The 25862-nt window shown below is 43.6% G+C and overlaps 1 protein-coding gene across 3 annotated transcripts in view; it reads left to right on the top strand.

The window, feature by feature from the left end:
• The window catches only part of MAGI3 (membrane associated guanylate kinase, WW and PDZ domain containing 3), a 1411302-nt gene that overhangs the window by 431721 nt on the left and 953719 nt on the right, over positions 1 to 25862 (top strand). For all 3 annotated transcript variants that reach the window (XM_078644434.1, XM_078644433.1, XM_078644435.1), the window contains exon 2: positions 20524 to 20640. In XM_078644434.1, coding sequence (XP_078500560.1) covers positions 20524 to 20640 — 117 coding nt within the window. The remainder of the gene's footprint in view (positions 1 to 20523; positions 20641 to 25862) is intronic.

Genomic DNA, 25862 nt, shown 5'->3' with positions numbered 1-25862 from the left:
GTACTCAAGCCACCCGAGCCTGCGGTAACTAATGAGCAGTCACGACCGTCTGACGTGCATTAAAGATGTGACCTCTACAGCAACATAGAAGCATGTGTCGCTTGCCTAAGAAGCACTTGCGATGGAACCCAGGGCCGCGTACACGCAAAGCAACTGCTGTACCAGTTCGCTACATTCGCCAATGCACTTTCCTTGCCGTTAAAGTCCTTATGCTACTTGTGGGTAGCGTAAAATAGAAAAGCAAAAGTCAACCTAGTACCACACCAGGTACTCATTCCTAAGGCAAGGGACATGAGTTAACTATAAACTATAACTTTCGGGGATAAGCATATTCCTATTTTGGGAATTCGCAGATTACGACATCCGCGAGCGTGCAGGAGCCTCAATATGGACCGCCACCCTGGAAGCTGTTCGTCACCCATGGCCCTATTTCGTAGGACAGGGGAAGGCAGCGATGGTACCAAGGAAAATGGTCTTGCTAGATGTGATCTCTAATCGTTCCTGCAGCTGTTGCAAGAATTCTGACGTCAACCCCGTGTCTAGATCACGCTCGAGAACAGGGCAGGCCAGTCGAAAGTAGCGCGCTATGATGAATTATGTGGGTTGTGGAGAAAGCGGGGCCACAACCCTACTGGCGCCGGAGCGACAGCCAGCAGGCAAGAGGGGGCCCGCGCCTGCCAAAGCCGACACCCGGGAAAAGACAAGGGAGGAGCTCAACTAATAACACTCAGCCCCCGGACGAGCGGCTCAAGTACCTCGCCCTCACACCGGACGGCCCCACGCGATATGGAACCCTAATAACCAAACTAGTCTAACCCGCGCTGGAAGCGAGGTCCCAGCAAGCTGAGACACGATACTTCCCCTGTTTAAATGGCCCGAGCGAGACGCGACCTGGGCATCGAGGTGCATTACCTAGCTCCAGTTACCTTTCATGACACATTCATATTGTTAGACACGGAAAATTGAATGAATCATAATCACGGGATGCTCGGCGACCTCGCCGAGACTCGAACCCGGGTCACCGTGTTCAAGGATGCCCGCCCTACCCGTTCGGCCACCTCCTCTCAAAATACGAGGCAGACAGGGCAATCTCCCCTCAAAGGCGCAGGGTAGCAGCACCCCCGGGCTGTGTCAGCCCCGGGCGCCCCCCCCCCCCACCAATACGCAAGGTTCGACGTTAGTAGCTCCTGCAGGCTGGCTGCTGACCGGACCATAGCTGGCGAGTCAGACACCTGGCTGCAGATGATGAATTTTATCTATCCACGTAATTATTCAGCGCCGCAAGCAAACGGTACCATAATAGAAATAAATGTGCATCCTGCTGGACCTATGATAAGAAGGGGGTTTGTGTTCTCGGTTACCCAAAAGGTGTCCCCCCGGACATGCAACGTGTCAGCAGAACACACACGTATTGCGGCAGGCAAAAAAAAAAGTCTACATTTAGAATATAATGTACGGCCCGGCCTCCGTCAGCATACCGAACAACAGAAAATGCGAACACTGACAGATACCTCGCGAACACTAAAGTACCCATGATATAGCAAAGAATCAACTTCATGTAAATAGAAAGTTCACAGGCCATCGATGGCTCGCTGGGGACTAACGTGCTGAAGGATTCACCCAGTCCGCCCACTTCACTCATACAGTAGATTAACTGCCTAACAGGTGTGGAAACCAGGCTGTTTTGAACAGAGCCGCCGAAAATCGTGTAGTCATTCACAGAAGAGAAGCCGATTAATTCACCACCCTCGGATGCTTTCCAGCGCAAATAGAAACATGTAAATAAGCCATAAACGCGAAAACAAGAGAGTGCAAATCGCTAAGAAATTAGCCTTTATCCTCATCAAGACCGCCGGGAAGATGCCACGAAGCGAACTCATCATGTAGCCGGGGGACCACAGAACGTGCATGCACCAGCGGGCAGAGAACACTCTAAGTATCCACCAGCTACAATTACTACAAGGCCCCCACCCTGCTAAAGTCGGGAGACATGAGTCCTATTCAAAATGGCCGCCGGGAGGATGATGGGGGAGAGTCGGCCATTAACCCCAGGCCCCACGCCCGCCTGAGCCACTGGGCCCCAAAATTGAAGCCAAACCACGCCCCGTACCTACCCCAGAGTGCATGGGGCGGTGCGCCCTGTACATAGCATATGAGAGGAGCGTCGCCGGGGGGGGGGGGACCGATTATGGTCCCAGGCATGCCCGGGAAACATGAACACCGCGAGCTGAGGGACGGCACGCGTGGGCTCACACCGCAGGGAACACCCGCACTATAAACAAGAAAGCGTGGCGCCCAGCGCCATGTGAGCGAAAGCCACAGTGCACCAACACGTTCTTTCTAGTAAGACAAGGGACAACAAGCGATTTGACTAATTTTAAAACACCGCGTGCCAACGCCAGAAGAACACCCCACGTTACTGACGACAGACACTCACACAATCAATCAGTGGTAACAATATGTGGGCTTTAAGGCCACCGAGAGCGAACACAGGTCCTTCCACAAGCGTGAGCACAAAGCATCAACTGCACTAGGAAACGATTTACCCAGGATCACATTATCCCAACCGCCGTTTCCGAGGTAAGAACCCGGGTCACCAGCTCCCTGTCGAACGCTCCAGCCGCCCGGCCGCAGCCTCTCCCCCGATAAAGCTTCCTAATTGCCAAGCAATGTTAAGGCATCCATAACAAAGCACACTTAAACATAGTGTTCGCACGGTCAAACACTTCTTTGCCCCGAGAGGTCAGAGGGAGGGCGCCATGACACCTGGCCAGGCCAATGTGACGCTGGAGAACCCATCCTGGCAGTGAGGGTCCTGCCCGTTGAACAACACATCAAACGGCACCTGCGCGCGTGCAAGACCTTTGTTCACCCCCACTGCATTACCATTGTGTGGAACCCAACGATCGCACTCGAAGCCATGTTAAAACATGCATAAGAAAGCACAATAGAAACTCGCACTCACACGGTCAAACACTTCTTTGCCCCGAGAGGCCTTAGTACGGGCGCCATGCCACCTGACCAGGCCAGGAAAAACACACTCAGTGCGCGAGGAAGACGTCATCAGAGACAACAAGGGACGAAGCAGGGGACCGACAGGAGGAGGGGGGGGCACCCGCCCGAGCCTGCACAAGTGGACCCACGTGCCACCGGACAAAGGAACCTGCCCACAAAAGCATCTCTGTGGTAACACAACCCCTAGAATCACTCCACTCACCGCAGGAGAAGCAAACCGTCGCATCGGTGAAACCCCTCATCGCGACGCATGACCGAACCGACCAGAGGAGGAAAAGAGTGTCCCCGACGTGGAGCGCGCAACGTCCGGAGCGGCAAAGAGGCCTGAGATATGGCGAGAGGGAGAGATATACCCCCTCTCCCTGCCTGCCGCCCCCGGACGTGCGTCACTAACCCGCCCACATCCCACAGAGCAAAGCCTGCCCTGGGGAGAAGTGGCTGGCCATATTCCAGGACGGGGGCAGCCCTACGCGACTAAGGGCCCGCCCTCCTGATGTCCACAGGGTGGCCTCGGGCAGGCGCACATTCCTCGTGACCTCGGGGCCTGCAGAGGGAAGGCAGAGATTGCGTTCTGACATTCCACCGTCTCCGTTAGCATTGGGATATTTTGAGGATTTTGGGGGCCCCTATTCGCAACAGCTTTGAATTTATGATCCAATGTCATCTCTTCCATGCCCCCTCGTTGGCCTGTTAACTGGCAGTGCACAGGCAAACTCCTCCAAATTCTAAATGTGTTTATATCGAACATTCATGGATAGTGAGGTGTTTTCAATATTGTGACACAGCAGCAGCTTACTAATATTAATGCAAATAATCTCTGTGACACCCTCCCATTTCTCATATCTGAGGTCCTGTTTTGGTCTAAAAGAAACTTTTTTGTAGCTTTTGCATGAAACACAAACACACTTTCTCGGCACTTTCTGGGCCAGAGCGCATTTTTCCCATGCCTTAAAACGTCAGTGTTTCGGAGCAACATTCACCTGAGCTCCAGCTTCAGAGCCTGGTGTTTCAGTACGTTTATGTCAGAGCAGTAAATAATAACCAGCTTTTAAATCTGGTGTCCGTGAAGCAACTCGCAACAGGTTTCTCTATGTTTTCGAAAGTGTTCTGCATCTCCAGCCCAGCAGGGCTCCTGGCCTAGACTTCTCTACCAGACGCTTAGACTTAGCCTATTTTGTCTGTATTTGTTGGTGGATGGTTTGCCATCCGGCGTACATTTCTAATGTCAGTACCTTTCTTGCCAAATACTTTTTTGTACCTTCTGTTTTTTCCGCCATCTATTACAAAGGTCGCTATTTATCGTGTTCTACTGCGGGTCCTTCAGCTTAGATTAATGTTAGGGCAGGATTGTGAGGTCTGAGTAGCGTGCCCAGAATCTGCAGAGCATAAATTGTATTTTCCAACAATGTCCTATTTTATCCATCGAGCATACTGTAGTTCAATATGTTCGTCCTTCAGAACTATTTAGCAACACCATCCATTTGTGAAAATAAAATCTGCTTCTTTTGGCAACGTGAAGCGACTTTGACAAGGGAGATGGATGGGACCTTTGATTGCTAACATATTTCAGTGGCACTTTTGTTCGGCTCCTCAGCCAGCCTCCCCCAGAGCGCCAAAGCGTGACGTTGTTGAGTTGTGTTCGCGGGGCTGCTCACTCCATGTTTCATGCGCAGTAGGCTCACTGAGCTGCTCGCGAGCGTCACGCAGAGCGTCTTGGTGCGACAACATGGCGGAGCGCCATTGGAAGTTTACAGTGTACGTGCTGTCATAGCAACAAGGGCTGGCTGGAACAACGCATGGCTCTGGCCATTTCTTTATTGTTGCACTTTGGAGAGGCGGAACCCTATTTACATGACTGATTTATCCACGCTAGGTTATTATTTAAGCCTGAAGGACTCTTCGGCAGAATCCTCTTAGATTACTTCCAGGTGATAGCTTATGGAAGTGGTGTGCGTTTTTAGGCAGCGCTGGTAATCGTCATGCAGCATGCAGTGAGCCGAGGCGTTGTGATCCATGTCCACGCAGTCCGTTATTGCATCCATAATCATGCTGCAACTGTTTAATTGTAAAAGGCAGTGTCAGGGGAACTCTTTTTACATTGAGATCTTTTGGGTTTTCGTGAATTGATCTTAGAGGCATTTTCATCCTTTTTCATATGTATTGGTAAGCCACGCTGGGGGTCACCTTGGCTTGCGAGCCATGAATCACTGTAGTTTGAACAGTTCAAGACACTACATCATCCACAAAGTGGCACATGGCTGCCTTGGGAAGATATCCACAGCCATCAACACACTGGTTGGTCCCCCAGCAATGTACCAAAGATTTGGAGATCAGTCTGTCACTTAGCAAATACTCCACCATCTGGAACCTCTTTCCCCTTCAACTCAGTCTTGCAGAAGACAATTTTCAACTTTTTGTGGACTCAGGCCTGTTGCCTCGGCTTCACACAGAGGATGCAGCTGTATGACAGGACCAAGAATATCTGAATGCAACTATTTAACCACCCCCTCCCGCCCACCAATTCACACAGCACTGCTTTTCTTGAAGCATTCAGAAGTGGTTTCGGAGGAATAGGAAAGCTGTACAAAACCCCCCCAAAAACTGAAATATCTTAGTATTGACAACTATCATCACCAGAAAGCAATTGTCTAAATCAGTTGCCTGACTAACTGTATGGCAGACTCATAGACATTTCATATTATGCATTTGTGTACTGTGCAGATCGAATACAAAGACAGGCTGCTGCAGCCTCATTTGGAGAATTCATATTAACAGACATTTTTTAGTCAACATGGTGCAATTGCTGAAGGCACTGTTTTAAGGCAGGCCACATAAAATTGAGCTTCTGGCATAAATAAGATGTTTTGTTGCATGGATGGTGTTAGGTCATGTGAAATCTGAACAACCACATTATGTTACAGCAAATGTTACTTGAGTCTTCTGTCATTTAAGACATCTGGTCTGATTGTGTGCAAACTCGATCAAAACTATTTCTTCACTGTTAATACACACACATTGGTGCTATCTTTGTATCACAAGGAGTACTGATAGCAACATTACATTTGATCAAATCCATCAAAACCTTTGGGACGATTTCTTTTCATTTTTTACTTCCTATAGAGTTATTAAATAATCCACTCCCACCAATATCCTATCTAAGAAAATGACCAATTTGTTTTAAAATCAAATCAAGGTATTTATTTAATTAATGGAAAATATTTGCAGTGTGGTGAATTACTAAAAGTTACGAGTTGCCTATTTTAAGCTGTTTATTTTTACCCTTTTTCAAAAAAGGAAATACCCTTTGGTTAAAATGTTTAAAATTTTCAACCCAATTCATAATTATGTATAATACAAACGATGATCTATTTTGCAATCTTATCTCTTTCGTGGATTGTAATGGATTTGCTAGGAATTGGTCCTTTGACACTTCTGAAACTGGTGATCTGTTGCCATCATATGGCCTGTCTAGCCCTATTGTTTCCTATTCTATCCACTGCAGTAACTTACTGCACATTGGGCTCTTCTTTGTTAAACCTTTTAGCATTATGAGACCTTTGAATGGAGAACTCAGCGTTGAAGAAAACAGCCCAAAGATAACAGCGTATGGCCCAATGTATAAAGATCTTCACAGATATTTGCCCTTTGCCAAAAAAGAGTTTCTAGACTTCCTATGCAAACATTCTGCATACACCCTCATAGTATATTTCAACTTAAACATTTTAATGTTCTCTTTCTGTTGCTTTCAAGAACAAGGCTAGCCAAGTATTCCAAGGTTTACACTTCTATTGTTTTGTCATGCCACTGTGGATTAGGTTTATGCTTGTTGTACCCTGAACTTTAACACATGCCTTCCGATAATAGAACAATTGTTTCATACCTTATTCTTTGGGATTGTGGTGGTTTGGTCTTTACTTAGATGTGCAAATTAATTGTTTAGGATTATTAGAATCTCAGGTATTGGATAATCCGGCACAACCAACTTGATTTCCCCCCATGCAGTATTCTGTGATGAATGCTTGTTAGGGTAAAGAGTGGGAACTGCATCATACTCCCTCCAAGAGCCCGATATGCCCTCTCACCCCTGCCATGCAGAATGTCCCAGTGAATTGGTGGTCCCACTTGCCAGTCCCTTCCAAGGCAGAATACCCAGCCGTCAGACCAGAACCACAGTTAGTGAAGGTGAGACACTGGTAGCAACCCAGAACACAATTGTCTTTAAAACTATGGGTTTCTTGGACTAGTGTTCTATTTTTTCATAACCTGTGTGGCTTTGTAATTTTGTTTTCCTTTTGTTCTTGTATGTACTGTTGCGAGCAAGGTGGACTTTTTCCATTCTGGCTTCTTTTTTTGCTATGGTCAGTAGTGCGCATTGGATGCAGTTATGCCTTGTGTTTTCAAGCCAGGCCACAACACTGTTGCATGAGTATGACTGCCAGGGACCTGCTAAAATGTTGAGTACACCTTTGTACCCTTCTGTCTTCCCTGTAACGCGGGTGGGGCGTTCTATACCTGTATAAATTCTGTCTGCATCACCCCAGAGGAATTTCTTATAGTTGGGCCATTGGTTCTTATAGTTGGACAGTGTCTCTCAATCTGGGTGTGCTTGCATATTTGTGCACACCTTACAGAACTGTGGTTTGCAATATAGATGTTACCATATGTGTGAATGTGTTACCATACACTTATGATAATAACATGTACTGAACGCAACGTAACACTGTACAGCAGAAACCCAACTAGAAGCGTCTAGTGCTACTTACCTCAGTCTTGTCAAAGTTAAGGTGACTGGATTATTTCAAAAGACGAAAGGGAAAGGCATTCCAATGTGTGGAGGCTGGTACAATGAGTGAGTGCGCTATACTCTGCCAGAACTAGAAATGGTAAATTGCATCTAGATTGGAGTTCAGATTCCTGTCTAGACTTGTTCGGTGACCCAGTGTCATCAGGTGTCGTGTGTGACTTGCTCCAGGGATATACCTTGAGTTCTCATAAAGGCTGTTTTAGAGGACACACTACTACTAAATTGACAATGGCACCAACTTCTTGGTTTTAGAATACTAAAGTGTGTCAAATGCTCTCACCTAAGGAACACTTCATATGAATAACGTCAGTTTATATTCAATCAAGGTGTCAATTCCATTGGACTATTTAACTCAAAGCAAGAACCATTTTTCTGTAGGCAGTTAAAGCCATGTTCTGTACTGTGATGGGTGGGCTACGGCTCTGTTGCTGGGAACCATGGGATGTTTGGTGTCAAGAGAAAGCGTTTTTAAATGAAAATGTACTCAATCGTTGAAAACATAAAGCATGCCTGCTTCAGGTTCACAGTGATTTAGTGTAATTCCTCCTTCCGTTATTAAGCATGATCTATTAAAGCTGTTGCAGGATACAAATGCAATTTATGTAAGCTTCTGGGTGAATGACTTAAATTGAATAACTGTATTACCAGGCGTATCGAGCCGACTTTATCTGTGGAATTAAAGTTGAATTAGCGTGCAAACCTGGGACTCTGAATGCACACACAGCAGTGGTCGCTTTTCCATCTTGCACCAAGAAGCACCTGCCACTTCCCTCCACTCGTCCAGCACATCCTCTTCGGTTATATTTGTGCACGTTTTTTCTCTTTATTTCCAAACCCTTCACAGGGGATTTAAGGTTTGAGAGGAATTCCTTCATTTTGAAGTAGAAATGACGGGGGTGACTGAAGGATTGCTGAAATGAGGGACCGACTGTGCCACAGAAACTTGTCTTCATATACACATTTTTATGTAATGTATTACATTTGCTATTGAAGTCCTTCGCTTTTGATAATACACTATCTTATAGTGGCCTTTGAATCCGCACAGAAGAAGCCTGGGATCGCACAATCCCCTTTAAAAGCATTACTAAGATAAATGTGTTCTGAATCTACTTTATGTATTATCCTTCTGTGTTGTAACTCTTTCTTTCCGCCTCCAAAGCAAACACATAGGGGCCCTCACAGCACATATCAGTAATCGATTGGTGCCTAGGCATAAACACTGCAGGAGCGTTGCAACTCTATTAAGGCTGTTCTGGACAACTATATTATACAAAAGGAGGTCATTGAGGAACTACGTTTGACGACCTGAACACGTCTTCTTTATTCTGTTTATGATCAAGTGTCACTCAAAGTGTCACACATAAGGCCTTGAAATGTTGGCCCGAGGGGGTTGAAAACATGCAGATGTCACAAGTAAGCAGAATGAAGTCTGGGTGGCGATGCACAAGACATGCAGTAAGCATGGCAGCCATCAGCACGATAGACTGAGCTTCTGTTAACAAACGGGCTTCAGCTGACCTCACGTTTGGGTCACACGCACAGACAAGTAATTGTAGCTGCCTGCACTGAAACAAGATGGACACTGTCGATTTCATTTGATGAACGTATTGACCTGTAGAGAACGTTTGAGATGTGGTGTATGTATGGTCTTTGGAGGCTTTCTTTATTTTTTTGGGAATTGATTAGTTACTGGGCAGCCGTAGATGTATTTTATGTTTGTAGTTTAGGTTATGGTTGCAATCCAGGCTAAACTGCTACTTTTGTTGCTCTGAATGGGAGTCGTACTGTGATGTATTGTTGCCGCCTGCCCCCCACTTGACGTCCTTCTAATTCTGCAGCACTCCCTGAAAGTGTGACGCAGTGTCCTAGAATGGCGACCTCACGGCATTACAAGCACATATTAATCTAAACTCAGAAAGGTGCGGAACGATCAAAAAATGCTCACTGTTGCTAAGAATAATTAATGACTGAATTTACCAAAAAATAGTGCACACTAAAACGCATAGCAAAACCTAATCAGTGTACGCCTTTTTTGTTGAGAAATTGTATTCAGGCAACATTTATTCGCTTTAATTTTGGGATTTTCCATTGTGCACACGTTATCTACCAAAATTTGCCAGCTAGCCTTCCCTCCTGTGTTCCTCAAAGAGAGTCAACTCCAGTCATGCCCTCTTTTTTTTTCCCCACTGACGCCACTTCACTCTCTGACGAATTGGGAAAGGGCCTCTCCTCACTACATGGCCTGTACAGGGAAGCTACTGTGTGCCTCACAATGGGGGTGGACCAACTACGTGGCCACCCTTCTAGACCAGGGCTAGAAGGAGGTAAGCCTGGCAAAATGTGTGACTGCCAACACTTGCACTTGTGCAAGACGCCTGGCCCTTAGAGCAAGTGTCAGAACGTGACGTCTTTAAATAACGTGACTTGAGCAGCAACAAAAGAGGAAGATGGCTGCAGGCTCTTTGGGATTATACATGGTCAGAGTTCTGGAATGTGTTTGTGTTCTAATTCTAACTTTTTTTGTTGCTGCTGCCTGAGTGGTAATAAAGGTGTATGCATAATATTGGCGTCCGGGCCTTGATGTAAAATTAATAAATAAGAAGCAGGACATTGGGGGGTTTGTTGAGCCTGGGCGTTCATAGTAATGAGCTAACCCTGCATTCTATGACACAATTTGTCATGTACAGATAATTCTAGAAGTGATAGCAACGAAAAATCCCCTCTAGCTTAAACCAGTATTGTTCATGAATACATACACAAAAAAGCAACTTAAAAGTCAAAACTGCCAGATGTTGTAACCATTTTTTTCCAAAGGCAGCAGGCGGGCTGTAAACAAATTGGCAAACTATTTGATTTGGATGGGATCATCCCATTTGACAAATTGAAGGCTGACTGTGGGCTCCCAGAAACAGAACGACTACACTACCTTCAGAATCGCCACTGGGTCGAACACTACTCCATCAGACCAGGAGTCCAGAGACCGATCGCTCTCTTTGATAATTGTATCTTGCTGAAAGACACATAATCAGTGAACTCCATGCCCTCCTAGCACAGCCTCCTCTGAGGGAGGAAAACCCGGGACAAAAACGTTGGTAGGCAGATTTGGGTTAGCCTTCCCACACGTGCAATTGGAGGATGTTTCCTAGCAAGCATGACTCACAGCACATACTTCAACAAGCCTGGAAACAGCCACCAAGATAGCCATTTATTAGAATTTAACCCTGTTTCGCCTGCACAAATGGTCCCGAACCGCAGCCAACAGTGCTGGTGTGGGTGTGGTGCTGCTGGTACACTCCTCCATTTCTTATAGATCTGCCCAAAACTGGCTTGATGTTTGGCGTAGATTCTAGATGGCATTGATACCTATTGGGAACGCAGATCCTTGGTGTTCTGATAAGTGTCCTGCTCGAGCTACTCAGCCCCTTAACCATTCCATTAAAATACCAGGGATACTGTCAGAACGCCCTAGCACCAGGGGTAGCCCCTCAGGCAAGTCTCTCCCACTGGGATACGGGTGGAGTTCTCACACATATCGCATGGCTACACAGGTTATGGTTTATCCTGAGGATTGAGAAACAAACACTCTTCACATGCTGAACCTGGAGGCATATCTGAAACTGTGGGCTATACATATCCCCCTCCTTTCATCTAAATTCAACGTGCTGGCTTGTTTTGGATATCTCAAGATGCTACACATGCAGCCTGCATACAAGGAACCCATGTGTCAACTCAGGGCTAAGAGAAAAGGCAGGATGGACACCCCAATACGAGCGCTCATCTTTACAAACTAGGACGAAGTAGAGGTGGATAGTTCAATAATGCAGTGCGATTAAAGGGAACATGAAGGGTAGGGTGTGGCTGGGTGTTAAATGAGTTTGGTTTTCCTTTTAATTTAGAAGGTTTATGAGACACTCATGTCGTTCCAGGACTGGGTGCAATGGTCTACACACATTGTCTTGGTTTGTTTGTACATTTGCAAGTTCTGAACTTGAATAAAACAGAACTGAGCCATAAAAAACCAATACCGCTTCACCCTGCTTTCTGAAAAGCCATTCTTCCTCCCTACCCACCATGATACCACCCCTGCTGGAGAAGTGTTTACTGCCTTGTTAGCATACAGAAAGTAGGTCATGTTTAATAAGGGCTAGTAATTTTGTCAGAGCCTCCCTACACTGTCCAGTGTCCATATGTACTGTCCAGCGAGCTAAAGCCCCCAGGTGCTCCAGCTTCTGACCCCAGCCCCTCCCAGCTATACCCCTGATGCCATTTCTGGAGACAGGGAATCCTGCCTTTCAAGAAAAAGATTTTCAGCAGACTGAAATCAGCCCAGTGTTTGTGCAGTGGGCTGGTTAACATGTGCCTCTGTGAGGTTTCCTTTTTCCGCCCAATGCCGGGGAGAATGGAAATGATTAATTGTTAATTTAGTCAAGTCAAGTCAAGTCATAGAATTTATATAGCGCACTACATACCCAGAGGGTTTCAAGGCGCTTAGGAAGGGGAGGGGGATTACTTGTCAAATATCCACGTTTTAAGTTGCTTTCTGAATGCTAGGTGGTTCTGGGTAAGGCGAAGGTAAGCGGGGAGTGAGTTCCATGTTTTAGCAGCCAGGTATGAAAAGGATCTGCCTCCCATGGTGGTCTTGTTGATGCGAGGTACAGTGGCGAGGGCTTGGCTGGAAGAACGTAGTTGGCGGGAGGGGGTGTAGAAGGACAGTCGTAAGTTGAGGCATTCTGGACCGATGTCGTAGAGTGATTTGTGTGCGTGGGTAAGCAGTCGGAAAGTGATCCTCTTATTGACGGGTAGCCAGTGGAGGTCTTTAAGATGACCAGAGATGTGTTCGTTGCGTGGGATGTCTAATATGAGTCTGGCTGAGGCGTTTTGGATTCGTTGGAGTTTCTTCTGGAGTTTTGCGGTAGTACCTGCGTAGAGGGTGTTTCCGTAGTCCAGTCGGCTCGTGACCAGAGCGTGGGTGACTGTTTTCCTTGTGTCGGAGGGGATCCAGCGAAATGTTTTTCTGAGCATGCGAAGAATGTTGAAGCAGGAAGAGGATACGGCGCTGACTTGTTTGTTCATTGAGAGTGAAGAATCCAGGATGACGCCTAGGTTTCGTGCGTGGTCTGTCGGGATGGGTGCTTTTCCGAGGGCTTCCGGCCACCAGGAGTCGTCCCATGCAGAGGGGGATGTACCTAAGATGAGGACTTCTGTTTTGTCTGAGTTCAGTTTCAGACGGCTTTGTTTCATCCATTCGGCAACTTCTTTCATTCCTTCATGTAGGTTAGTTTTGGCGGTGCTGGGGTCATTGGTGAGAGAAAGGATCAGTTGAGTGTCATCCGCGTAAGAGATGATGTTGAGGTTGTGTTGGCGTGCGATGGCCGCGAGGGGGCTCATGTATACGTTGAAGAGGGTGGGACTGAGTGAGGATCCTTGTGGTACGCCGCAGATGACTTCAGAGGCCTCGGACTTGAATGGTGGAAGGCGGACTCTCTGGGTTCTTCCGGTGAGGAACGAGGTGATCCATTCAAGTGCTTTTCCTTGGATTCCGATGTTATTGAGGCGTTGTAAAAGGGTTTTGTGGCATACTGTGTCGAATGCTGCAGAGAGGTCAAGGAGGATGAGGGCGACTGTGTCCCCATTGTCCAGTAGAGTTCGAATGTCGTCTGTTGCTGCGATGAGGGCGGTCTCAGTGCTGTGTTTTGCTCGGAAGCCAGATTGTGAGGGGTCGAGGCATTTGTTGGCTTCGAGGAAGGCGGCGAGCTGGTTGTTGACAGCTTTCTCGATGACTTTGGCCGGGAATGGAAGAAGTGAAATGGGGCGGTAATTTTTGAGTTCGGTGGGGTCCGCTGTGGGTTTTTTCAGAAGGGCGGTGAGTTCAGCGTGTTTCCAGTCTTCCGGGAAGGTGGCGGAGTTGAAGGAGCAGTTGATGACGTCTCGGAGGTGCGGTGCTATGACGGAGTCTGCTTTGTTGAAGATGTGGTGAGGACATGGGTCTGTGGGGGATCCTGAGTGGATGGAATTCATTAGGCGGATGGTGTCCTCAGTGGAGATTGGGTTCCAGTCGTTAAGGGTGTTCACGGGGGGGAAGATGATCAGCAAATGGTAGGGTGGGTTGGTTTCCGGGTTGGTTGTCAAAGCTGTTGTGGATATCTGCAATCTTGTTGTGGAAAAATGAGGCTAGGGAGTCGCAGAGGGTTTGAGAGGGGGTGATGTCGTTGGAGTTGGCCGAGGGATTGGAAAATTCCTTGACGATGTTGAAAAGTTCCTTGCTGTTGTGAGCGTTGTTGTCAAGTCGATCCTTGAATGCTGTTTTCTTGGCTTTTCGGATTAGTTGGTGGTGAATGCGGGTGGCGTTTTTGAGGGCGTCCTTGGTGCTGGTGGTTTACAGAAACACGGTTATTAATTTGGGAGAGGGTGACCCCTCCCAACTTCATAAACTCAATCTGATTAGGCCAAAACAGTTCTTGAGTAATCCCTACTGAGCTCCCGGTAGCAATGGCACAGGGGGCCCACACAAACGTTTGTGTTAATTTCAAGCAAAAACAACAGTTTTAAAATAAGGAACATAACACAAGGAAACTCCCAAATCAATGTACATTTTTTTAAGAACAATCCAGTGAGCAAAAGGTCACCAAGAGCACGAAAATATTTTTGTTCAAATGTAAAGGACAGAAATACTCAGGAAAACGAAAGCATGACTGAAAACGGTTTGTGGTTGATCGGGCCTAATATGCATTTTCTGATCTACGGTGATGGAGTGTAGGTTCACTTCACCAAGCAGATCGGACCAGTCAATTTGTTTGGCTTCGGAATCAATCTTTGAAATCGAAGTCAAAACTTTCTAGTGGGGTAAGGTCCAAGGCTATGACCATCTGGAGTCCCTGGGTCTGATATGTAGTTATTTTAGACCAAGCAGGATTTCACGTCAACCAAAGGTGCTTTGCCGGGCATTTAGTGCCAAACCCCAGTCCAAGTTTTTACCTTGAGACAGTCACTTTTTTTTAAAACACAAAATCTTTGAGAGAGATCTGTCTGGAAGATATAGCCAGGCAGAGTTCCTGATAACTAGATATATATTTACCTATTTTCAACAAGGCAAAAAAATTGGAGTTGGACGAACCTGGATTTCTTGCCCATCGAGTGTGCAAAATTCCTGGGCAAGCCTCTACACATTGCCCAATAAATGTTGAAGCCTCACTTTCCCCCAGCTACTAGGAAAGTTGCTCCAGGTCAGTCATACATGCCCATCACCTCAGGGCTTGCTTAGAAGCACCAGATTTCTATCCAGCGGGGTCGGTCCTGTGTGGTTATGTGGACCCTTTTGGGTAGGCAAAATGGAGGCATTCCACTTAACCCTTGAAGGGCAGATACAGTTCCTTGCTGCCAGCGGTCGTTAAGAGACCATGGGTGATCCCACTCCTTCCAGCAGCAGTTAGGAGTATTCTTCCAACACACCACCTTCTAGGTCTGTTCTGAGGTGGGTGTGATCGATGTGCCAGATTTAACATGTGCACTAGTTAGTGACTGGAGAAATTCTGCTGCCCAGTCCTAACTATTTCCTAGCAGGCACGTTTCTTACTGTGGGAGAAGTACTATTCTACTAACCTACATTGTCTTCCATGCTTGGTGCATGTATGCCATATATGTGCATGCTCTAATGTAAACTGTGTAAAATATCGCTCCCCTTGAAGTCCTGTGCATTCAGGCGCAGGGTGGGAATTCAATGCAAAGCTCAATGAACCCCCAGTTAATGTACTTTCTGGGAAGATGACAGCGCACAAACGATTGCTTTGTCCCCTTCTGTCAGCCGCATGATTCGGAGATACAATGCCTCGGTTATTTGAGCACTAGCGTGCCAGTGCTTGCAGTCTGGCTTGACAGGTTTGCTAACGACACCTGACTTGAGTGTCACAAAGGAATAATTGTATAGGGCTTTCTCGAAACACAATTGTATTTTTTTTTTATGGAAATATTTCCTCGAAGAACCTTTGCGGCAATTCCCATGAACACTGATCTAATATAGAGTGAGCTACCACTTATCTAGGTCCAGTAAGAAGTAATAACTAATTAATGCGTTCTCTTGAAGCTGCTTAGTTAATAGACATTGGTGATATTAGCTCGTCCATCTCTCCTGTTTGTGATAATTAAATTGCAGGGGCTGCCCTCGAAATGCTACTGCCAACTGGCCTACTAGGTGAAACATTGCCTTTCTCCTGCCCCAAATTTTATTTTTCTTCAAAAGTTTTTAAATGTGATATTTTTATCTCTCCAGTTTGACCCTTCGTTTAAGTAGATGTTCTAAGGAGACTGCTTGGTGCGTATATCTGGGCAAACTGCCCCTGCATAAGCAGCATATTGTAGATTGTGCTCACCATAATTCGTTTTGACACCTAGCCTATGCAAAGAAATAGTATTTTTTATTAGAACAGTCACGATTACTACATAGAGAAATTGTGTAGCATGTCCCATTATCAAAAATGGATGGGCTTTTTTTTTTTACAAAATTGTATCGTACCTGGTAAGGACTTACATTTGATATTGTACTAAACTGTTCTGTTCTGTTTATCCTTTAGTAGTTAACTGAAATGTTCGATTTATTCTTTAGACTTTGAGTAGCTTAAAAACAAGCTTAGACATATAGGATTTATTTTCACTCCACAACCAAATTTGCCAAATTAGAAGTCTATGTTGAAAATATCAGTGGATGTGTGCCAGAAAAATAGTACCGTAATTACAAACGGATTACTTTACCATCCTTATTTGTTCCAGTGATGGTGTCATTGTGCAGCTGTGTATTTGTGGCAGTTTCTTTTTTATTTGACATACAAATGATGGGAGCATTAACACATGTATAGACTTTCATAGGAAATTTAAGAAGGGTTGGCCACCCGTGTTTTGAGACTTTGTTTGAAAGGTAACCGTGTGGAGAAGGAGAAGGTGGAGTGTTGGACTCACGTTGTCCGTCCCGCCCCAAGACAATGAGCTAGAAACTTTTTGCACGTGGACTGGTCGCCATCTCACTGGTTCTTTCTCCTCACCTCAACCCATGTATCAAGGCGGGTCTCCATCAAACATCACTCCACCCCCTATGCTAGAAAAAGGGCCCCATACATACACCCTCGACAAGTTAGGACCCAGAGAGAGGATAATTCAGAAGAAAAAGTCATACCTGTAGACTTGCTCTCGGTTCATTCTAGTTACCATAGAACCAATGATTGTAAGCTGGAAACTGAAATGAAAACAGGGAGACTACTTTATATTTACTCCTTTAATTGTAATCAAATGTTAATTGTTGTCATGTTACTTTCCGTACACTCAGACTGAAAACATAATTGCACTCAATGCTTTGTACGTGTTTTGATTAATGATAACAGTTGATACAATTGGAGTGATTCAGAGGCCATTGCTTCCCACTTCATAGTCTTCAATGTTCAATGCTTATAGGATTGTCTGGATGAGGCTTTCTTCAGGCATGTCTCTGCGTTCTGAGGTCGCCAAGGAGGTTTTAAAGTGGCATGTTAGTGCCGCATGAAGCCCTAGAAAATAAAGCATTAATCACAAAGGAGGCCACAAGTTCAGGAGTCCAGGTATATCTTATCTTGAGGTGGCTGCTGCAAACTGGAATCCCATATTTTTGTCTTTAAAGCACAGTATGGAACTTTGCAGTGATCTAGATGTACGATCTGTTTGTCCTCTCTGCCTCAGTTCTTGAGTAGGCAGGAAGTGCACTTCAGACTTTGAATTGTTAAGTGGAGTATGTAAGGCCAAAGGCATACGGGATGTAATGCTCCAGGGCTCATTCCTTGAAGATGGCTCTTAAAGACTCCCCTTTTTCTCTACCACGTAGCACTCTCCCATTTGTTCAGCAAGTTACTTATTTCGTTTTACTTTTATGAAACCAAGGACTCTCAGTAAGCTGTTGTAGCAATTGTACACTTTTAGGGGTTGTGGGGTGAGGCACCACTTCTAAAGAAAGGTGACGGAGAGAGAGAGAAGATCTATTAAAAGAGCTGGCTGCCTTAATTAGTGGCAGAAGACTAGCTCAGACACCATAATTGGACACGTTCACCCCATATGCTCTTAAACAATGCACCCTGGACTCGAAGTCAGCGTATGTGCCCTCGGAGCACTGCCTGACTAACCACATCTTCATCTGAATGTATCTCTAGGCCAAATGTAGATCACTTACATTTGGAATCTGGCCTTTCCCTGACTTTCAGGTATCACCAGTGGTCCTTCAGGGGCCACCAGTGAATGAGCATGACCTCTCACTTAAAACTACTTGATGCATGACCCTCACTCTGCTCGTACTCACTGTGGAATTTTTATTTTTTTATTTCTGAAAGTGTACAGGGTAGCAGAGCCCTACGGTGAGGCCCTAAAGGTGCCATATGACCACTGTATAAAATATCCAACAGATGAACAATTGTGAATACATATATGCTCCCTTCACCCAACGATGCCAATGACCTTCAATCCCTCACTCAAGACAGCCTCCTTTAACCCACCACACGTTACTCTTTCCACCTTTCTTGCGACACCATCTCCGATGTCAACATTGAGGGTTATTACCGCTCACCTTGAGTACTTTCTTACTCTTCAGCTTTAAATGTTGCTTTACTCCAATCTCTCCATAAAGATCAAACGTCTTTCTCCATTCCAATAGACTTTCCCCACACCATTCAGAAATCCCTGCTGCCCCCCTCACCAGCCGTATTTATTGCCCGATACCAGGATCGTTTTAAAATGGTTCAGAGAGTCCCTATTAATTCCCCCATGAACCCACCTGCCCCTTGGAGGAGGCCAGAGGGTAGTATACTAAGGTCACCAGAACACAGGCTGAGTTTAGAGATGGGTACATGCTGAGTTAGTTCAAATATTGATGTCTCAAGCTTATGTACGTTTTTTACCTCGGCCTGCTCCAGCAAATGTAAATCTTTCCTGTACAAAAATGTCTAATAGCACAGAATTTTCTTATTGTAAATTATTTTGTGAAGAAATGTACGAGATCCCCTGGTTCTTTTGTGTTTTGAATACAAGATAGGACTGTTGCCATATTTGGAAGTACTGGGTTGCCGAAATTTGTAATATAAACACATATCTCAAATAATATCTCAAATATTATCTCAACATGAAAGTTTTAAACCGAGTTTCTGAAAGAAAAATACTTGTATAGGAATGCCATTTCCTGTGTTGTTGTTTCCACTGCTTACAGGGAGGAGCATCTGAGAAACCAATTATTTACCTGCATTTCTATTAGTACATGTATGCAGGCTTTTGGTATTTTGACTGTTCGTATTTAGGTCTGGCTTGACAGCAGAGCTGTCTGTATGACACATTATTACCAATTCGTTAAACTAGTAATAGAGTGGGCTTTTGCTCCACAAAGAAGAGAATCGACCATACTTCATGCTAATGGCTATTTGGTGTATTCCACCTTACAGGGACTGCTCCCATTCGAATGCAAGCAGAACTATTTTACTTATGAAAAATACACTCACGTCACATTGTTTGTTCTATTTATCCCCTTTATGCATTTTAAACAGACCGCAATCCTTTCCCCCAGCATTGGCAAAACCAGGGGGTCAGGTTTTGGTGTGACTGACAACATTTATGCATATGAAACATTTAAAGAGCGTTATCAAATGCAAATGTTCACACATTCAGTGTCATATTAAAGCCAAACCTATTAAATTTGCCCACTCTTCCGTTTACGGTTTGCGGCTGCTGTTAAAGTGACACAATAGAATGGTGTCCGTGAATCAATTCAGGTATCTATTAGCTTAAAAGGACTTGCTTCTATTTGAGATGATGATCCAAAACAGTTAAATGTAATATGGTCTACTAACAACTTGTAGGCTAGAAGTAGAAGTGAAGAAAGGGGAATGGGACGAGAGAGAAACAGACACTGGAAACAATCACACTACCTGGTTGCACAACTGGGCTCGATCCTCGTGAGTGTTATTGGCTAAAGAAAAGGGAATACTTTCAGTATGGCTATTGTGTTGGTTTTGGCATCTTACTTTTGATGATGTACGTGATATACCCGCTGATACTGTATTTTCAACCCTGTATTCTGGAATGAAATGTAATATTTCTTCTGATTGGAAATATAATTGGAGTGGATATAACTGTAAACAATACTCTGAATTATTGTACATTGTTTGCTTAAGAGATCTAACTTAAATATAGGATGACATTATTTGGCTGTGATTATGTTCAATGTAGCTGGTAGTATGTTGTTTATATTCATTTGTGCATTTCAGAAATTCATGTTTGATCTTTTCTTGCTGAAGTTCTAGGAAAGATGAATGAGCCGATAATATTCAGAATATTTAGCAGTATGCTAATTACTAGATAAATTCATTCATGGTAGCAATTATATTTGCTTTATGCTTCTCTCCGTACCATATAGATTAAAACACAACTTTGAAAGGGCAGTATTAAAATGTTAATTGTGCATAATGTTGCATAGACTTTTGCTATTCTCTTAGTGTATTCCTTTACGTGTCTTTACTAAATGTATTTTAAATGTATATATAAAAATATATATATCTAACATATTTGTATTATTAATATAAAGGTTGGTTACAGGGTCTTCTTTAAAAAACAAAATGTTTTATTATCTTTTAACACCAACCCAAATATCTACCTCGTTGTCAGGTTTCAATCAAAACTAAAATATATTTTCATATTTCATGTCTTTGCAGGAAAGGTAATTAACAAGGACCTGCGCCACTATCTGAGCTTACAGTTCCAAAAAGGATCAATCGACCACAAATTGCAGCAGGTGATCAGAGACAACCTATATTTGAGAACTATTCCATGTAAGTTAATTATGGAACATATTGGTATGAACGTTGTTGTTTTAAGGTTATTTTGATTTTATCTCATATTTACATTTTTTCTCAATCTCTTTACCCATCAAAAACGTTTATAATAAAAAATGGCATTTTCAGATTCTAGAATTTCTGAACAAGAATTAATCAATGTCTAAGTTTACAAGTAAATATTAGATGCTAGGCGTTTTCACCCTGTAGAAAGCCCGTTCTAGATATTTTCACATCTAAACATTAAATCACAATATGTGTGCATAATAAACGGTTACATGAAAAAATTTGTATTTTTCTACTGTATAGTTGTGGATTTAAAAGCCTGGGTTCTGTGGTCAGGGGTGTGATATTTAATAAAATAACTACTTGGCCAGCTGACAAGATGTTTCTGAAATCTATTTGTCAGCTTTGGTGTCAAAATGTAATGACACATTTTGATAGTGTTCTCAGTATATAGGAGCTCTAATATTAGCCTCTTCGATTATACCAGGGCTTGTATTATTATATTATGAAAAGGCGCTGGTTATACCACATTTTGGAGTATCCTGGACTCTGAACACACTGGCACTCTATTCAAGTCAAATATTAAAACATTTACAGACTATGCATTTTCAGATGCTCTGTTTTTGAGTGGGTTCTGTTTATGCTAGTTTTTTATTTGAATACGCCAGAACTTTGATTCTACCAGTGTTCATATTATAGCAGAGTTCTATTTTCTCTATTTGTACCATTTCGGTCTTCCATACTTTCTGAGCAAGTGTCTTATTTGTAAAATAAAGGTGGTAACGTAGATCTACAGCATGCACATTTTGCTTCCTTAGAGATAGGAATACATGAAAGAGTTCCAATTAAAATGTCAGCACTCTAATGTTGGGTTCTGATCATTTCAAGAAACCTTTTGCTCAAGGGTACTTGGTATTGAGTGAAATAGTTCACTCCAAAATCCAACTTAGTGTGTGCTCATTCCCAGTATCAAGGATCAAGTGTTCATCACACAGTTGGTAGTAATCCAAACATCTGTTGTTGATTGAATTAGTAAGCCAATTCTAATAGGCATTAGTTCTTCATGTAATCGATCATATGCATCTTCAATAAAGCACGTTCCACATTTTACCAACACGTTTCATCTCCCAGGCGTGGTGCTCTCAATACTTTTTGAGAGCTGGCAGGCACATGTAGCTAACATAACTTTGCTTATCCATTTGTGTAGGTTATCAAGTTATATACCTGCTGACAAATACTCCATCGTTTGTGGCCTCCAACATAGAACTAATAACATCGTACATACCATTCAAGTTATATGTTAAAGTCCATCTTTCATTGGCCAATCGTGGCCAGATATAACCTGTTCACAGCAAGTCATTTGAAAATCATGTGACAATCATGTTTGTGTTATACTCCCAATATGAATTATCATTAATGATTAAATGTATGACCTGCATCTTTCAGTCAAGTTTATAAACAGAATTGGATATGCCTAAGTGTACGAATGAAGAATCGTCTTCCCTTAATTCTCTCGTTTCATGTACAGCCCTGTGTAATCGTATTCTATCCTATGAAATCTGTATGGTTCTCAGCTGCAGTTAGAAAAAAAATACATTTTGAGCGAACTTGCCTTATAATTACACACAATGTTTTTCTGTAACATTGGTGTGAGGTACCCTACCTCACCAACCAGGAATGGTATCCCTGTTCAGGCAGTGTGAGCATGCCCTTGTGGTTTTAGTGTTCAAAAGCACCGTCCTTTAGTTATTCTCCACGTACGACGCTAGTCTGCCTAATTGGCATTTGCTCATGGTTTTGGCATTGAAAAGCGCTGCCATCTTGGGTTTAGTATTCCTAATGTTAACGTTGCACTCCACGCATACATAAGGCACATGCCCTTCTTGTGAGGAACAAATATATGGAGGCCTAGGTATGCCAGTTTAAAAAAAAAAAGTGTGACGTCTAGTATTTACTCCATAGGAAAAATGTTTCCCCTAGAAAAAAAATATATTTGTTCCAACAATTGAATTTGTATTTGCTCAGTAAATGTTCTCATGAGCAAATATGCACGTGTAAAGGTTCTCTTGCAGAAAACGAAATTTACAAATAAGTGCTAGCAGCATGTTTGGAAACCTGCAGCTTTTGCACATTTCCGTGCCTATGGCTGTAAACTCTTTTGAATTTCTGAAGATGCAAATCATGCTCCCATGCAAAGTCTTAGAGCAGTGGATGCCTTTTTTTGACTTTCTTTAAGAATCAGGCTCCTAATTTATTATTTACATGTTGACCATAAATGGTATACCAATCTTTCTCATGCATGATATGACAAGTAACTCCCTAAGGTAGAATAATCTTGATGCTACTTGGAAATATAAGTTACAGATGTTTTGTTGACTCACCATGTGCATGTTTGTTGTCTGTTAAGCTCTTAAAAGAAATGACAGATATGGTGTTTTTTGTACAATGGTGGGATATAACGCATGTACAATAATACAATACAAAACTGTTTAAAAAAAGAAAAAAACGACCTCAGTGACTCAGCAGTGCTGAAGCAGCACCAGAATCCCCCTCCCTCCTTCCTGTACCCTAAATGGGTGAAGGTGGTTCCAGTTAAGCTGGACTAATTGAAGCTAGTATGGAATTTCTCAACCATTGTGCTCTGCATTCCTGACATATTTGTTGGGCCCTTGTTTGCAGGGGTACCTCAAAGTTAAAAATCTAATGTAGCTTAGAAAATTGGTGGTGTGCCATAGGGTGGAGATAGAACATTGGTTACTGCCCCACTCTGTATTTCCAAGGGACTCCTTTTATTAAGGTCCTGATTGGGGCAGCATTATTATTTTCTGGCATGCAGCCGCTACACACAGGGGTAATGGCTTTTCAGTTCCCTATGTCCAGAGACTGGGTGAAAAGGAAAACTTCTTTGTGTTTGTTTTATGAATTTTGATGATCCTGAACATTATAGCTCGTGGTTCTTCAATAATTATTGAGAACATTGGACCAAGTGCTGAAGGACAATTGATAGTGGTCGCCTGCAGTCACCAGTCAATAGAGCCACCCATAGTTTATTTTAATATTTTTATTTATACCATTTGTATAGCGCACTGTAACCCTGCGGGCATCCTGGCGCTAGTTGACGACAAACTTCGTGTTGATAGGAAGTGGTGAATGCAGCGTGGAGCATGTCTGGTGCCCACAAGAGAAAACACAAGGGTTGGCTCATCCCTCACTTTTTCATACTTTTTGCTTCCCTTGTCTCCAGGTCCAATCTGAGGAGAATACACAAGATTTTCTACTAGAGCAGATCTCAATTAATCTGTGACTAGCCTCCACAGTGCATTCTCTCTGAGCAGCAGAACACAGTAGGTTGCTGCCCACCAACCAAGAGCTTTATGTACTAGTGAAGCTTCACTCCAGTTGTGTGACTGAAATCGTCCCAGACATGCCTGGACACTGCTGTTATCCTTCTCGAACGTGTATCTGCAAGCCCATTTCTTTTGAGGCTAGAAGAAGGCCTTGCTCTGCTAAAGCTCTGATGCCCTTCCCTGCTTCTGATGCTGATACTATCATTGTAGAAGTTCCCAGTTCAGAGACGTGGACACCGAGCTCCAAGAAGCTCTCTATACCCCTTAACTGTGACTAGCAGAGGCCTTTAGCTAATCAAAAATTAATTTTCCCTAAACATTATATATGGGACCCCTGAAAAACCCTTGAAGTACATCGGTCCAACACCCAAGTTGCGGGTATGCCAACCTGTTCCAGAAAGCTCAAATTGGGCCTGCAATGGCGTATTGTGTGTCTATGTGCCTGTGCACTCCCACACGATTGTCCCTGTAGGTCAGACAGCTGTCATACCCTACATCGCTAGGGTTGGAAAGATAACGCGAGTTAAGTAGTCTGTGAATATGCACTAACCTTCCAATCCAGATCAAACAGGAGCGATTTTAGCTAGCACATTTCACCGAACCCACTTGCAGCCTTACACTAACAATTTCTAGGCTAAAAGTACAACTGGGGGTAGGGAAATGGTACAAGAGAGAGAAACGGAGACACTGGGTGCTTTCACACAGCCTGGTGGCGCAGTGCATTTGATCTGCAGTACAGGGGTGTTGCTTTCTAAAAAATATGATTAGGCTTTGAGTATGGCTATGGTGCTGGCTTTGGCATCTTACTTTTGATAATGTATATAACCTACCTGCTGGCACTCTGTATTTTCAATTCTGTTCTGGAATGAAACTTGATATTTCTTTAGATCTGAAATATAGTTAATATGATAACTGCAAGCAACACTTTGATGTATTATACATTGTTTGCTAAATGAAGCTAACTTCATTAGTATGTGATGGCATTCTTTGGCTGTGATTACGTTTGCTGTAGCTTATTGATAACTATAATATGAAAAGCAGTGAATATTATAAAATTCACCTACACAACCAGCAATCATGTGCCTATTCAAATTAATATCTTAGTACATATGATTCTAATAACAATATCAAGTCTGTGTAAAACAAGATTCAGAAAACTCCAAGTGCAATATTAAGTTCTTAATCCGAACAAAAAATCCTTGAGGAAATGAAGCTTAAAATACAGTTTGTAATCCAATTGCGTGACTCATTGTGAAACTGAAATATAATAGTTTACAATCCTTAATGAAGAAGTCCTAAAAATATCTGGAGTGCTGCACTACAATACTTCGACTCCAGAGAGGTCTGTAGTAACGTTTGCAGAATAGCTGGTTAAAAGGATTCTAAATTTCTAAAGAGCAGCTCTTGGTGGGAGAAAAAATGTATACATTTTTTCTGTCAATGACTCTTTGGACCACAAGCAATATGTACTCAAAACACTCAAGATGGGTGCTATTATTTACTAATCTTGTGAGTGTCCTATTGCCACATAGAACATGTCGTTGTTTTTGCCTTCACTCAGGTGTTTAGCACAGCATGTCCGTCTGACAGGTGTCTACACTATGTGCACCGCTCCATTAACTTCCTCTTCCAGAGCCACCCGTGTTCAGGAGAGTCAAAGTAGCCTATCTCCGTGAGAGACCAGCCTGCAGAGTTAAGCCTATGCCATACAAAGTGACAGCACAACCACATATTGTGTACTGGCTGAGTAGCACTGATTGAATTGTTTTCCTCAAGATAGATACAAGCCAATTTGTTAAAGTATTTAAACATGAGGCAATCCAGTTTAAACCGGTATCAGTCATGAACTATCAAAGGGCACTATAC

Source organism: Lissotriton helveticus, chromosome 5_1 (genome assembly GCF_964261635.1).
Source record: "Lissotriton helveticus chromosome 5_1, aLisHel1.1, whole genome shotgun sequence".
NCBI classification, from domain to species: Eukaryota; Metazoa; Chordata; class Amphibia; order Caudata; family Salamandridae; genus Lissotriton; species Lissotriton helveticus.
Note: the sequence above shows the minus strand (reverse complement) of the source record. Positions and strands in the feature narration are given on the sequence as shown.